Source organism: Nicotiana tomentosiformis, chromosome 8, assembly GCF_000390325.3.
Source record: "Nicotiana tomentosiformis chromosome 8, ASM39032v3, whole genome shotgun sequence".
In the NCBI taxonomy this organism is placed as follows: Eukaryota; Viridiplantae; Streptophyta; class Magnoliopsida; order Solanales; family Solanaceae; genus Nicotiana; species Nicotiana tomentosiformis.
The window spans coordinates 61,430,927-61,446,855 of NC_090819.1; the positions used below are offsets into that span (position 1 = coordinate 61,430,927).

General features: G+C 36.2%; 1 protein-coding gene across 1 annotated transcript; it reads right to left on the minus strand.

Annotated features, from left to right (window-relative positions):
• Positions 1-12,943: 12,943 nt before the first annotated feature.
• Positions 12,944-15,181, minus strand: LOC138897560 (uncharacterized). Its single transcript, XM_070183542.1, has 3 exons — positions 14,728-15,181; positions 14,333-14,636; positions 12,944-13,397 (listed from the first exon to the last, which is right to left on the minus strand). The coding sequence occupies exons 1-3, from the start codon at positions 15,179-15,181 to the stop codon at positions 12,944-12,946; spliced, it is 1,212 nt and encodes a 403-aa protein (XP_070039643.1).
• Between the last annotated feature and the right edge of the window lie 748 nt (positions 15,182-15,929).

The window sequence follows — 15,929 nt, forward strand, 5'->3', positions numbered from 1 at the left end:
AATGATGTGCAGAAGCGTAGTATGAGTACACCACAACGGTACCCAATAAGTGCCAAGCCTAACCTCAGGAGAGTAGTGACGAGGTCAGGTGAGGCCCTACTCGAGTATAACAATGGCATGGTAAAATGTTTAACAATATAGTAAAATAAAATGACTTTGGAAATGAATCAAATAGTATGTCACATTTAATGACACTAAATAATTGCAAATAATATCTCGTGGAATCAAAACAGAATTTCCTTCAACTTTATGAAAATCACAACAATTAATCGAAGGTAACTATGGCCATAAATCAATATCAACAAGGTCACTCCCGAGGCACCGCCTCGTAGTCCCAAATCATAAACAAATTCACAATATCTCATTTCCTTATCTCACCGCGGGAGCCTTCAAAATTTATTGAAAGAAAATATTTTTCCCGAAATAGCATCCCGCGTTTTAGCCATCCTTATCACACCGCATGACTTCTAGTAGTTCCCCCTACTAGCCACGTGTATCAAGCCACCCTTATATCACCGCATGCATTTCAATACCCAGACCTTATACCACCGCATGCGTATCAACATCACAATATATCACAATTTGCACCTCAAGTACTCAAATAATTTAACTTGCCAAAATAATTCAACAACAATATTTTTTCACAATAAAGAGCTCACGGCTCATGCCAAAATAAATCATCAATAATATTTTTTCACAATAAAGAGCTCACGGCTCATGTCAAAATAATTCAACAATAATATTTTTCCACAATAAAGAGCTCACGGCTCATGCCAAAATAATTCAACAATAATATTTTTTCACAATAAAGAGCTCACTGCTCCATCACAATGAGTATGAAAATCTTACAAAAATATTCAGGAGTAAATAATTCAGGAAAATAATATTTCAAAATCTTTAATACGTTGCTTCAATATCAAGTTTAAAAATGTCAAATACTTCATATTAATAATATTTAATTTAAAGAAAATCAACCTTCAAATAATGCACAGAATAAAAGAAATCAAGTTCCAACTAAACAGATAAAATAATTAGCAAGAAAAGGCCAAGCAAATTTAAAAGTATAAACATTAAATCAATAATGAAGAATATAACAAAATGAAATAATTTAATTAATGCGCAACCGTGATCTACACAATTTAAAACATAATCTTTCACATTTAGCCCGTGTACACACTCGTCACCTCGTGTACACGACTTTTCACATATTACAATTATCAATCGTAGGGGAATTTTCCCCACACAAGGTTAGACAAGTCACTTACATCGACTTGCTCCAATTTAACCAAGCATATGCCTTTTCCTCGATTTTTTCCGACTCCGATCGACTCGTATCTTGTCATAATTAATTCGATACAGTCAACAAAAATTATAGTAATCAATGTCATAAGAAAATATTATATTTTTCAATAAAAATCCGAAATTAGCTCAAAATTTGACATATCAGAATCCGGCGAAACTTACAAAATTCGATAACCCATTCAATTACGAGTCCACCCATACCAATTTTATCAAATTCCGATAACAACTCGACCTCCAAATCTTAAATTTTTATTTTTGGAAGATTTTGTAAAAATCTTGATTTTTCTTCCATAAATTCACGGATTCATGATGTAAATGAGTATGGAATCATGAAATATAAACAATATAGGATAAGGAACACTTACCCCAATATTTTTCCGTGAAAATCGCCCAAGAATCGTGCTCAAAAAATCCAAAACGAAATGAAGGAAATGACCATTTTTGGTTCTTAAGTTTCTGTCCATCCGTCACTAAAAGTCCATTTTCCGTCACTAAAAGTCCACCAGAAACTGCTCCACCAGCCTTCCTTCAATCGATCATAACTTTAGGTATAAATGTCCAAATGATGAATGCTTTAACGTTTTGGAAACTAGAATCAAACGAGTACAACTTTCATGTTTTAAAAATTTTCCGAATCCTTATGAATTGCGAGATATAAGCTTCCAAAGTCGGCTCCACGCATTAGAAATTTATGGCGAAATTTCTGGCGAAACTGCTCTACCGGCCTTCATTCAATCCATTATAACTTTCTGTACAAATGTCCAAAGGATGAATGGTTTAACTTTCTGGAAACTAGAATCCAACGACTACAACTTTTTTGTTTTGCAGACTTTCTGATTCCTTATGAAATGCGAGATATAAGCTTCCAAAGTTGGCTCCACGCAGGCGAAATTTCTGCAACAGAAATTTCCAGCACTCTTTGTCCGAAATCCATTCCGTTTACCTTCCGAAATCTACCCGAGACCCTCGGGACCTTAACCAATTATTCCAACATATCCCAAAATACCACACGAACTTAGTCGAGGCTACAAACCACATCAAACAATATCAAAACGACGAATCGCACCTCAAATCAAAATCTATGAACTTTGAACTTTTAAATTCTATATCTTGTGCCGAAACACATCAAATCAAATCAGAATGACTTCAAATTTTGCACACAAGTTATAAATGACATAACATACCTATTTCAATTTCCATAATCAGATTTCGACCTCGATATCAAAAAGTCAACCCCCCGGTCAAACTTCCCAAAAATTAACTTTTGGCATTTCAAGCCTAATTCCACTACGGATTTTCAAATAAAATTCCGATCATGTTCCTAAGTGCAAAATTCCCATACGTAGCTGTTGGAATCATCAAAATTCTATTCCGGAGTCGTTTGCACTTAATTTGAAATCCGGTCACTATTTGATCTTAAACTTTTAATTTTTCATCAAAATTCCATATCTTGGGCTAGGGACCTCGGAATTTGATTCCGGGCATACGCCTAAGTCCCAAATCACAATACGAACCTATTGGAACTGTCAAAATATTAATCCGAGTCCGTTTACTCAAAATGTTGACCAAAGTCAATTCAATTGAGTTTTAAAGTTCTAATTCACATTTAATCCATTTTTCACCTGAAAACTTTTTGGAAAATTTTACGAACTACGCACGCAAGTCGAGGAATGATAAATAGTACTTTTCGAGATCTTAGAACACATAATTAATTATTAAATTTAAAAATAATATTTTGGGTCATCATAGTATCAAAAGAGAGTTCAAATGAACCCGCTTCGTCGGAAAAATATACTGTTTATACATGTAATTATGATCTAAAACAGAATGAATACAGATATTATTTTATTAATGAACCTACTTGACACAACAAACCTTTGTGGTGTAATGGTCAAGTGGGTTCAAAAGCTCCTGGTGGTTCACAGTTTGAGTCTACGTTGCAGCACTCTATCTCTTATTTCTGACAATTATTGATTATATTTGTATGTTTGTATTTTTGGAATGATCAATAGCTTTTAAGTTTAAGTTGATTGTTTCAATATGAAATTATTTATTTGCTCTAGTATTAAATTTTTCTGGTACTTATAGCTCTCTTTAATTATTTGTATTAATTTAGTTTAGTTAATACTCTTTCTTTTGATTATTTTTTATTTGTAAATAACATCATTGTTTCTATAAACGAGAAAAATATATAAATTTGTTTATGTATACATTTTAAATTTTAATATACTTTTTAATATGTTAAATAGAATTTGTTAAAGCAAAATTTGTTAAAATAAGTAGATAGTTTATTCTAAAATTAAATTTAAATAGAATTTGTAATACTTTTATTTTAAAAAACTTGCTCAACTAATAAAGCAAAAAGAAAAACTTAAATTTGATGACTTCATTTTGTTGTAGTGAATAAAAAAGAATAAAAATATAATTGAGCAAATCTCGCTTGTTATAATTGATGTTGTTTCTATCATTGATATCGTATTTAATGTGTCCGCCACTGATTACAGTTGACATGTATAGAAAATGGTTGACTATTACTCCCTTTAATTTGTTTTCACTTGAATAATACGTTATCTTGGATATTTTCATATACATGTTTTATTATTTGCATTGGAATCTGAAGGGCTTCTATTTAATAAAAACAAGGAATAGTAATAGAAGTAAGACTCTTGATTGTTTATTAATCATTCAACTTACTCACAAGAAAAATAGTTAGGGGAGAATTAGTTCTGAATATACTAGTCATTGGTCTCGTCAAAATATTATCTTTCTCTCTTCAAATATTTTTTTATTCTTGCGTAAGTGCTTTCATCAATTTTATTTTTATTAGTAACATATAATATTCATGTCATTCTCATTGAACTATCATGTATTTTATTTGCTTCAGTTATCTGAATTTGAACTTACAATAGTTGGCTGCTTCTTTTGACTTTTATTAGCCATCCTTAGATTTCTTACATTCTTGTACTTGTCAACCTCTTGAAAGACTATTTTATATTGAAAGTCTATATAATAGTAACTAATTATTTTTCAAGCAAATTAAATACAAACAAAGTGGGTCAAGTAAGCCCACATAACAACTTACTTGAAATAGAAGGAAAATGGAGGAAAAGATTAGGAAAATGTTTGACCGTCATTGTACGTCCCTTATTTATTCTAGTAAAACTTTTACGGAAATTTGGTAAATTTTAGATTTAAACTTATATTTTTCTTCAAAATGTACCTTTTTAATTATGAGGAAATGCGAGATTGAGTAAAGAGATATACCTTTTCATAAATAGCCGGTTGATTTTACTATTATTTTAGCCGGTATACATAAATTATATACTAATTATATATGATTATGTACATAGTATATATATATATATATATATCCATCGACTATTTTTAGCTAGCGTTTGGCCATAGATTCCCAAATTTGTTTTGAAAAATCTGATTTGGGTGAAGTTTGGTCTGAAGATGAAAATGTGTTTGGACATAAGTTTTCAAAACATATTTCACTTTTTTTTTTGAAAAAATATAAAACATGACTTATACCCAGAAGTTCTAAAAACCATCACAAATATCCAACAGTACCTTCATCAATAACATTCATTATCGTTATCACAAACAATAGTGCTGAACATAAATAATTTTGGTACAAAATTATTATTTTTATAATGAACTACATAATACACTATCAGATGACCGAGAAGACGAACAAACATTATTACAAAATAATAAATGGTGGGTTCTTTTATAAAATACAAAAGTTTGAGGCAATTTTTAAAAAATATAATAGTAATATTTTGGGGCTGGGATTTGGGAATTTGCCAAAATATGGATAAAATTTATGAACAAGCATGTATTTGCCAAAATAATTTGAAAAAAAAATTGCAAAATCTATTGCCAAACGGGTCCTTAATTTAAGCGATTCGGTGAATAACTATTTGGTACATACAGTTATAGCATCGAAAAAGTAAAGTGTTTAAATCAAATTAAGAATATTCAAGTCTTGAAAATTAAAATTTATACATGAGGCTAATTAGGGGTGTACATGGACCGGGTTGGTTCGATTTTTATTAAAACCAAACCAAAACAACTATATCGGTTTGGATTGGTTCGGTTTTGTCGGATTTTTTCGGGTTTTTTTGTTACATGAATATTATTTCGATCTTACTTTGTTAAATTTTTTATAAGTAAATATATGGTTAGTAAAAATTAAAAAAATTGACAAATATATGATCTATTAAAATAATTTTATGGGAGAATTTTGTTAATAACACATGATAGTTACTTTTTTAATCGTCTGACAATACTTTTTTCGTTGATGTATACTTTCAAGGTTAAACTAATTTACTAATTAAACAAAAAAATTAATGTGATACCTAATTAATGATATGTTCTATTTAATTTTAGATTGTTGGAATACCACTTCAAATTCGAAAAAGATATAAGAATTTAATAAATCTTGACATATGAACATGGAAGAACAAAGAGATTGACGCATTTCAGTAACACTCGATAAGAAAGTGATCATATAACCCATTACTTAAAATTAATAAAAATGGAGCACTTCATATTCTATTAAATATTACATCCCATAAGAGAATCCCAATTATTTCTAGAATTTTAGTAAAGAAAATTCTATATAAAGTCTTAAAAGTATATATAAAAATTATATATTTATATGTCGGTTTAGTTCGGTTTTTTTTTACTCAATACTAAACCAAATCAAACCAAACCTAGTCAGATTTTTTAATCGATTTAGTTTAATTTTTCGATTTGGTGCGATTTTCTAGTTCGGTTTGTACATCTCAAGGCTAATAATGTCTTTGACAAGTAATAGCAACTGTTGAGAAGTTCCATTTAACTGTCTTATTTTTAATTCTTTGTTCAATTAATTTTACTTTTCCATTAGTTAAGTCTGTTCTTATGAATACCTTGTTTAATTCTATAGCTGTTTGACTGAGTGTCTCTCTCACACCCACATAAAAGCTATGTCACCAAACTATAGGATAATGGGATCCACGTAGCGAATAATCTTCTAACATTTGCTTCGCTCAATATATAGACGTTATTTTCATTCATTAATATTAAAAGTATCACCAAATTAACACAATCTTTATACCCCATAACCCTATCCCTCACTTAGTATAGTGATCATATATCACCTACTTTATATCCACGTAATGGAAAATGATTCAAAAAAAAAAAAAAAGATTTTCGAGATGAAATATATTTGAGACAATATTTTTTCATGAAAAACTTACAGGTTCCTTCAAACCAAATGCCTGTAAATGCCTTAACCCACCTATGACGTAGATTATATTGGATTTTGAGTCAATGAACAATTTTTGGGACAATAAGTGATATATATACATACTTTAAAAGAATTCAACTATATATGTTCGAGTCAAAATGATGGTTGAAGACTTGAAGAGAAGTCCGTAACTTGATTTTCCTACCTTTGTATCTCCAAAGCTACAAATGACTTGCCAAGAACACTTATCTAAAGGACTTCTCTTCAACCATCATTTTAATGCAACACAATAGTGGTAAAAGTTACTGCAAAAAGGATAATGAAAATGACTGCGACATTTACATAGTTGAATTACTCAAATTTACAGTTGTCTTTCCCAACAATACGTAGATTTTCCAGTACCTAAAGGGTGAAATATTTATGATAAAGACACAAGTGGAGGACCACATTATTAATGAGAAATGTACGGGGGGACCTTAGGCCACTTTGTCGACTGGTCAGTAAGGAACAAAGACAATTAATTGAAGTTTTTGGGAGTTGGTGCTTTTGTGCAGTTGCATTATTGTCCAACAGTCCTTATAAAATTCTTTTCGTTTTGTACTATCTCTAGATCTTGTTTGTATTGAAATAGGAGTAGGTGGTAGATTAACGTTATGCAGCACTAGGCTTGCCTAAGGGGAGGATACTGGGTTCTTTTAAGGGTTAAGGGTATCAGAAGAGTACGGGCAAGGGAAGGGGTTTTTTAAGGGTACTTTTGTTAATGGGATTTAAGGGTATAGGGTAAGGGTGCTTTTAGTCTTTTACTGGTACCCTACCAGTACCCCTATCGGTCTTAAGGAGAGGAATACTTAAGTGTGCGGTACGGGTACTTAGAGGTATGTTTAAATAAAAATAAAAAATTATATTTAAGTACAAACAAACTTTAATGGATGAAAATTATTCAAGGCTATGCAGTGCCCATTATTTTATTTAATTCAATGTAAACATTAGATTTCTAATACAAGTTACAAGTATTTACTTGTATCTAAACACTTGTAAAAATAAAATTACATATTTCGTTTGAACGATTTACGTAATTGTTCAATAATTTTTCGTGGTTCTTTGCTTGGAATTGGTAGTACTTGTTTGTCTGCATCCCCACATCTCCGGTAGATAGTATTTCATTATATACATCGTCGTCTTCTTAAATTATTTCTCGAAGACTAAAGTTTCTTCTCTCTGCTTTAATCCAATCTTGAATAAAATGGTAGTCTCCAAAGTGTCTTCTGCGAATGAGTGTCTGTGGTCTCCAAGTTGAAATAGTATTGTACTGAAAGAGCTTTCGAAAGCTACTGATGAAACTTGAATAGTTGGGCGGGTCAAGTACTCTTGGGCCAACGAATTGGTCCATGTTTTGGGCCAATTTGTGCTTTAAAATGACAAGACCAAATCCCTTTAACCCCATCACTCAATACTTAAGAAATCTAATTCTAAAATCTACAAACATACACAAAATAAACCTAAATAAGTGCAATGTAGGAGAAAAGAAAGAGCAAAAATTAGGTATTTACAGCTGCCCCTATTTGTTCGAGAACATGAAGAGTTTTCGTGCAAAGAAAGTGAATGCCATAGCTAATTTTGCTCGTGTATCACTCCAATGAAAGCATTTTTGAAAAACGTGACTGAACCTTGCTTTCAAGGTTGCCTACATATCATTGGCTATAAAGGAATCAAGTCAGTATAGTTTTAGAAAAATTATGGTAGCTGGGACTACCAGACACTGGAGTTAAGACTGCTGTTGTTGCTGTTACTTGCTGCTTACATCAAAAGAAAAGGAGAAGATAATATGCATGCAAGCTAAGAGTTACAAAATTCCTATCTATGTGTCTTCTGGAGTCAAATCTTGATTCTTGACCTGCTCGCTTGTGTTGACCTTAGATTGGATCTTGACTCTCTTTGAAGAAAAGATTATGATTCAATATCAGTTGTCTTCTTTCCTGATCCGAAATTGAGAAGATGAATTTTGAGATGCTGAGTTGCTCACACATTATCAAAGCTAACTCCAGCTATCCGGTGATCGAAAGACTTATTTCTTTTGATGAGAAACTGAAACTGCAAGCTTTAATCATCACCTGTGCTTTACGGCGGGGCCTGCAAATCCATCAAAGACGAACAAAATTTTTCTGCCCCAGTTTGGATTAGAAAATTTTTACGAATTATCAGAGAGAGTTATAAACTATCTAATTTATTGAAAGGAAGGCAGAGACAATAATATAAACTATCTAAGAGAGGATATGCAACTAGGGGGTAGTACCTTGTGTTACCAAAAGAAAAATGGCATTAGAGGATGTTACCCTATATTACTGAAAGGAAACGTGACTATGGGATGGTACCTTGTATTACTGAAGGAAAACGTAATTAGAGGTTGGCTCCATGTATCACTGAAAGATAATGTAACCAGGGATTGGCACCCTGTATCACTAAGGAGGAATGTAACCAGGGGTTGATACCCCGTATCACTGAAAAAAATGTAACTAAGTGTTGGTACCCTATATTACTGAAGAGAATGCAACTAGGGGTTGGTACCCTGTATTACTGAAAGAAAATGTAACCAGGGGTTAACACCCTAATCAATAAGAAGGAATATAACCAGGGGTTGGCACCCTATATTACTGAAAGGAAATGTAACCAGGGGTTAGCGCCCTGTATCAATAGGAAGGAGTGTAACCAGGGGTTGGTACCCTGTATTACTGAGAAGGAATGTAACCAGGGGTTGGCACCCTGTATTACTGAAAGAAAATGTAACCAGGGGTTGGCACACTATATTACTGGGAAGGAATGTAACCAGGGGTTGGTACCCTATGTTACCGAAAGAAAATGTAACCAGGGGTTGGCGCCCTAGATTATGGATAAAGTGTTGATTCCCTCTAGGCAAAAAGGTTCTACCTGAGTTAAGCTACGTAAAACAGCTTGAGCGAATAGTACTTCTACTCGAAAATATGAGCTGGATCCCCCTAGGCGAAAAGGTTCTACCTGAGTTAAGCTACGTAAAACAGCTTGAGCGAACAATACTTCTACCCAGAACTATAAGCTGGATCTCCTAGGTGAAAAAGTTATACCTGAGTTAAGCTACGTAAAACAGCCCGAGCGAAGAGTACTTCTACTCGGAAATATGAGCTGGATCCCCTTAGGCGAAAAGGCTCTACCCGAGTTAAGCTACGAAAAATAGCCTAAGCGAAGAGTACTTCTACCCGAAAATATGAGCTGGATCCCCCTAGGCGAAAATATTCTATCGAGTTAAGCTACGTTAAACAGTCTGAGCGAAGAGTACTTCTACCCAAAAATATAAGCTGAATCCCCCTAGGCGAAAAGGTTCTACCCGAGTTAATCTACGAAAAACAGCCTGAGCGAAGAGTACTTCTACCCGGAAATATAAGTTGGATCCCTCAGGCAAAAAAGTTCTGCCTGAGTTAAGCTACGAAAATGAGAGGTATGAACGGTAGTGATGCATGCTAAAAATAAAAGAAAAATGGAGATTTTGAGGAACTTACCTTTGGTGAAATTCGTCCTTTGAGAATCTCTATTCTGCATTGTTTTGTTCCTACTTCAAACAAAGAAAAATTGTGAGTTTTTAAAGTGGTGGTCGGTTTGTGGCCTTGATGCCCCGAGTAGCTAGAATTCACGACCACTGCTGCTGAAGAACTGATTTTGTCAGTGTGGTACCGAGGTGCTTGGATACTCTGTATCGCTTTCTGGAGACCTTGGCTTTCTAACGTTGCTCCTGGCTATTTCATACCCGGATGTCCATGGTACCGCTAACCCTTGTCCCTAAGGCAAGGAAATTTTCCTTTAAAATCAAACTTAGTTGTCTTGCACCCAATACCAGTTTGTGTCCGTAGTGCTTTTACAAGAACACATGTTCCAAAATAGGGAAAACAAAGAAGACAAATACGGCTCAAGATGGTTAACAAAAGGGCTATTTGGGATAGTGACCAATAATAGCCTTCGTCATCTCGATCTGAGAAAATAATGCGTGAAAGTTCTGCATTGGGTATATATCAAACATAATATCTTTTGACTGCATCTGCTTTAATCGTCATATCTGGTACCCGTCCTTCTTCATCTACCAAGTGCAAGGCCCCTTTTGGTAACACTTTCTTGATGATGTAGGGTCCTTGCCAGTTCGGGGCGAACTTTCCTTTAACTTCTATTTGGTATGGAAGAATGCATTTCAAAATGAGTTGGCCTCCACGACACTTTCTTGTTGTAAGAGCGTGCCATTCTTTACTGGCATAATTGGCCGAAACATACTACTGCTAGCCATTTTTCATCAATCAGCATCAGTTGTTCCAAACAGGTCTCTACCTATTCTGTATCTTCAATCTAAGATTCCACAATGATCCGGAGAGAGGGAATTTCGACTTCGACGTGTATTACAGCTTCTGTTCCGTATACCAGCAGATAAGAAGTTGCACCAACAGATGTGCGAGCAGTCGTACGGTATCCCAAAAGAGCAAAAAGGCAACTTTTCATGCCATTGCCCGGACCCTTGGATCATCTTCCTGAGAATCTTCTTGATATTCTTGTTTGCCGCTTCAACGACTCCATTGGCTTTTGGTCGGTAAGGGGTATAATGGCGATGCATAATTTTAAATTGCTCGCATACCTCCTTCATCAGATGACTATTTAGATTGGCCGCATTGTCAGTGATAATGGTCTTTGGGATACCAAAACGACAGATGATGCTGGAATGAACGAAGTCTACCACTACTTTTTTGTGATTGCTTTGAAAGTAACTGCCTCCACCCACTTGGTGAAGTACTCAATGGCGACCAAAATGCGTCGTCCACAGCCTCTTGCCCTACCCATGCTTTCCGCGGGCAGCAGTGGGGAATCTTGGACAATGGGCAAAAGCCCGATCCAGCAATATCGCGTGAGTGAAGAAGGGCAATGCCTGAATCTATGCCCGTTTGAAGCCTTTGGCTTGATTGGCCCAATAACATCCATTCCCCAAGCAATGAAAGTCCAAGGAGAGGACATAGGATGCAACTGCGATGGAGGCGAGTGAACCAGGTCGCCATGAATCTGGCATTGGTGACACTTGCGAACAAAACTGAAGCAATCTCGTTCCATAGTAAGCCAATAATACCCTGTCCGTAGAATCTTCTTCGCTAAAACTTATCCATTCATGTGAGGCCCACATACCCTCGAATGCACTTCACTCATGATCCACTTAGCTTCTATGATATCTATGCATCTCAATAAGTTCAAATCTGGGGTCCTTTTGTACAGGATTTCTTCGTTCAGGAAGAAACCACCGGCGAGCCGCCTTATAGTTCTTTTTTTATATCCCTTGGCATGCTTTGGGTATTCCCTTGCTTTCAGGAATCGTTTTATGTCATGATACCATGGTTCTCCATCTAGTTTTGTCTCAATTGTATTTTAGTAACCGTGTTGATTCCGAACTTGGATGTCTAGTGGATCTATACAAGTGTTTCCCGGATAAGGGAGCATCGAAGCTAAAGTAGCCAAGGCATCAACTAGCTCATTGTGAAACCTGAAAATGTACCTAAACTCGATGGACTTGAATTATTTGCTAAGGTCTTGCACACATAGTCTGTATGGAATAACCTTGATGTCTCGAGTCTCCCATTCGCCTTGGGCTTGGCGGATAAGCAAGTCAGAATCTCCCATAACCAATAGTTCATGCACATCCAGACCGAGGGCCATTTTTAGACCCATGATACAAGCCTCGTATTCTGTCGTATTATTGGTATAGAAGAATCGATGTCGTGTCGTTGTAGGGTAATGTTGTCCAATAGGTGAGATGAAGATTCCCCCGATCCCAACTCTTTTGATATTGACCGCCCCATCAAAATACATTTTCCATACATGGCTATCGTCCAAAACTACTTCCTCTATTGAGTTGACCTCTTCGTATGGGAAGTATGTGCTCAGTGGCTTATAATCATCATCAACTGGATTCTCTGTCAAATGATCTGCCAAAGCCTGTGCTTTCATTGCGGTGCGAGTGACATAGACGATGTCGAACTCTGTGAGCAGAATTTGCCATTTTGCGAGCCTGCCAGTGGGCATTGGCTTTTGGAAGATGTACTTTAAAGGATCCATTCTAGACATGAGGTAAGTAGTGTAAGCCAAAAGATAATGCCTCAGCATCTGAGCGACCCAAGTCAAGGCACAACAAGTCCTTTCTAAAAGGGTATACTTAACCTCATAATTGGTGAACTTCTTGTTCAAATAATAGATTGCCTATTCCTTTTTGCTTGTCACATCGTGTTGCCCCAGAATGCATCCAAAGGAATTATCCATCACCGATAGATATAAAAACAAAGGCCTACCGGGTTCAGGTGGGACCAATACAAGGGGTTTTGATAGATAATCTTTGATCCTGTCAAAAGCTTTTTAGCAATAGTCCATCCACTTGATAACAACATCCTTTTTCAGCAACTTAAAGATGGGCTCGCACATGGTTGTGAGCTGAGCAATGAACCTACTAATGTAATTCAATCTCTCGAGCAAACTCATGACTTCAGTTTTGTTCTTCAGTGGTGGCAGATCTCGAATGGACTTGATCTTAGATGGATCCAATTCGATGCCTCTCCGGCTAACTATAAAATCGAGGAGCTTCCCAAACGGAACCCCAAAAGCACACTTGAATGGATTGAGCTTAAGGTCATACCTTCGCAACCGTTTGAAGATCTTTTTCAAATCGCGCACATGATCAGCCTGTGTCTTTGACTTTATGATGACATCATCGACATATACTTTAATCTCTTTGTGCATCATGTCGTGGAAAATGGTGGTCATGGACCTCATGTAAGTTTCCCCTGCATTCTTCAAACCGAATGGCAAGACCCTATAAGAATAGGTACCCCATGGAGTGGTGAAAGCAGTTTTTTTGCATCATCCTTGTCCATTAGAATTTGGTGGTATCTGACATAGCAATCCACAAAAAATTGTATCCCATGCTTAGCGCAATTATCTACAAGTATGTGGATGTTTGGTAGAGGAAAATTATCCTTTGGACTCAGTTTGTTCAAATCTCTATAGTCGACACAGACTCTAGTTTTCCATCCTTCTTCGGCACATGCACAACATTTGCCACCCAGGTAGTGTATCAGACAGCTCTGACCATATTAGCGCTCAATTGCTTCATAATTTCCTCTTTGATTTTATCACTCATGTCCGTTTTAAATTTTCGTTGCTTTTGTTGGACTAGTGGAAAGTCAAGATATGTGGGAAGTTTATGAACCACTAGATCAACACTTAAATCGGGCATATCATCATAAGACCAAGCAAACACATCTCTGTATTCAAATAAAAGTTGAATCAAGACATATATGATTTTTTGTTCAGTGTGAATGCTTATCTTTGTTTCTCTAAATTCTTCATGACTTCTGATATTAATTGGCTCAGTTTCATTGAGGTTGGGCTTATGCTTGTTTTCAAATTTCTAATTCTCTTTTTATTTCCTCAACAGCCTCATCTTCATCATATTCAACCTCATGATGCATTATTTCAAATTTAGATAGCTTTTTAAAATCTGGGGCGTGAATTCCGCATGTATGTCATGTTATTAAAGCCGGCATTAACAAGACTGAAATGGAAACAAAATGACAGAAATTAGAAAAAAGGAAAAAATACCGAAGTTAATACGAAACTAAACTGCATTTCATTGAATTTGAAAGGATAGAAGGGTTAACATAAAAACAAAACAATCATACTGAGATGTTTGGATCACAACCCTGAAAGTAACCCAAATACAAAAAAAAATCTGCAAAAGCAAACTACCAAGACTCCTTCCTTGTGTGGAGAGGAGTTGCTTCCCAGTTGTTGAGCATGGTGTCTAGGCCAATTAGTTGCATATCGGCATGACTAGTTCCTTCACCAGCCTGGATCATATTCACTTCAGAAAACATCTTGTTGTAGACATGGCAAATTTCATCAATGTTTTCATGCGCCGAGGAATTTTGACCCTCTTGGAGTCGTGTCTTGACAAAAGTGTAGAAAATATGAGGGATCGATTTCTGCAAGACCCACCCATGCCTTTTGCGGTGCTTGGATCTGTCTTCGTATGTTTGTCTTGGCCTTAAACCTAAACCAAAAGTACCCTTGTTACCAAAGGGGAGAAATGGGTTATGAAATTCCTTGCAATGATTCCCCCAGGCCTTTTCCTGGCTCATAACCCCGTCTTAGCATAAGTGCAGCAACCATTATAGATGTGGCAGAAAGACGAGGATGCTGATTGGGCTTTCCTTCTTCAACATGGTCCACAACGACCACTTCGAAAGCCTGATAGACAATGGACTCACACACTTCCTTGGCCTCAATACACGGGATCAACGGGTCTTTGTAAATGGATGACTCATCTTCTCCGTGAACAATGATTTCTTGCCTGTCATGTTCGAACTTGAGCATATGATGCAAGGTGGACGACACAGCTCGAGCCACATGGATCCATGGACTTTTAAGAAGAAAGTTATAAGGAGTTTCCATGTCCACTACTTGGAATACAATTTCAAAATCAACCGTCCCAATTGTCATGGTGAGATTGAATTCCCCAATGGTGTCTCTCGCTGAGCCTTTAAAAGCTCGAATGCGGACATTGCTGGGTCGGATTCTATCTGTATTGATCTTCATGCTTTACAAGGTAGACAGAGGGCATACATCTATGCTCGAGACTCTATCAACCATAACTCGCTTTAAGTAGTGCCCCTCACATTTGATAGTTAGGTGCAAAGCCCTATTGTGCCCGGCTCCCTCCTCTAGGAGTTTATCATCAGTAAAGGAGATTCTGTTCACCTCAAAACATCTATTGGTCATCTTCTCTAACTGATTCATTGTAGCCTTCTCTGAGACATGTGCCTCCTTCAGGATCTTGATTAGTACACGGGCATGCTCTTATGAATGTATGAGCAGAGATAGCAGAGAGATTTGAGCGGGAGTCTTTCTCAACTGATCAATGATTGAGTAATCTTGGACTTTCATCTTTTTCAAAAACTCTTCCGCCTCTTCTTTAGTGACTGGTTTCTTTATTGGCATTTGTCCTTCTCTGATTTGCTTGGCCTTCCTCAACTCTTCTGGAGAGTAACACCTCCCGATCGAGTCAAACCTGCAGTTTCCCCCTCTTTCTCTATGATTTCCTTAACTTTCTAGGTCACCACAATTTTGTTGTAGTTCCAAGGAATGGTTTTCGTGTTTGTCACACAGGGTTGCACGACGAGTTTGATTATGATCGGCCCTATTATACCTTTTGTACCACCTTGATTCTGCCTCATGATGGGGTGGCCTCCCAGGACATATAACATTGGGCTTGGAACACTGGAGCGGACTTCCAACCTCGAGATTTTTGGAACAAATAAAGTTGCCTTCTCTAAGCTTTGGGCGC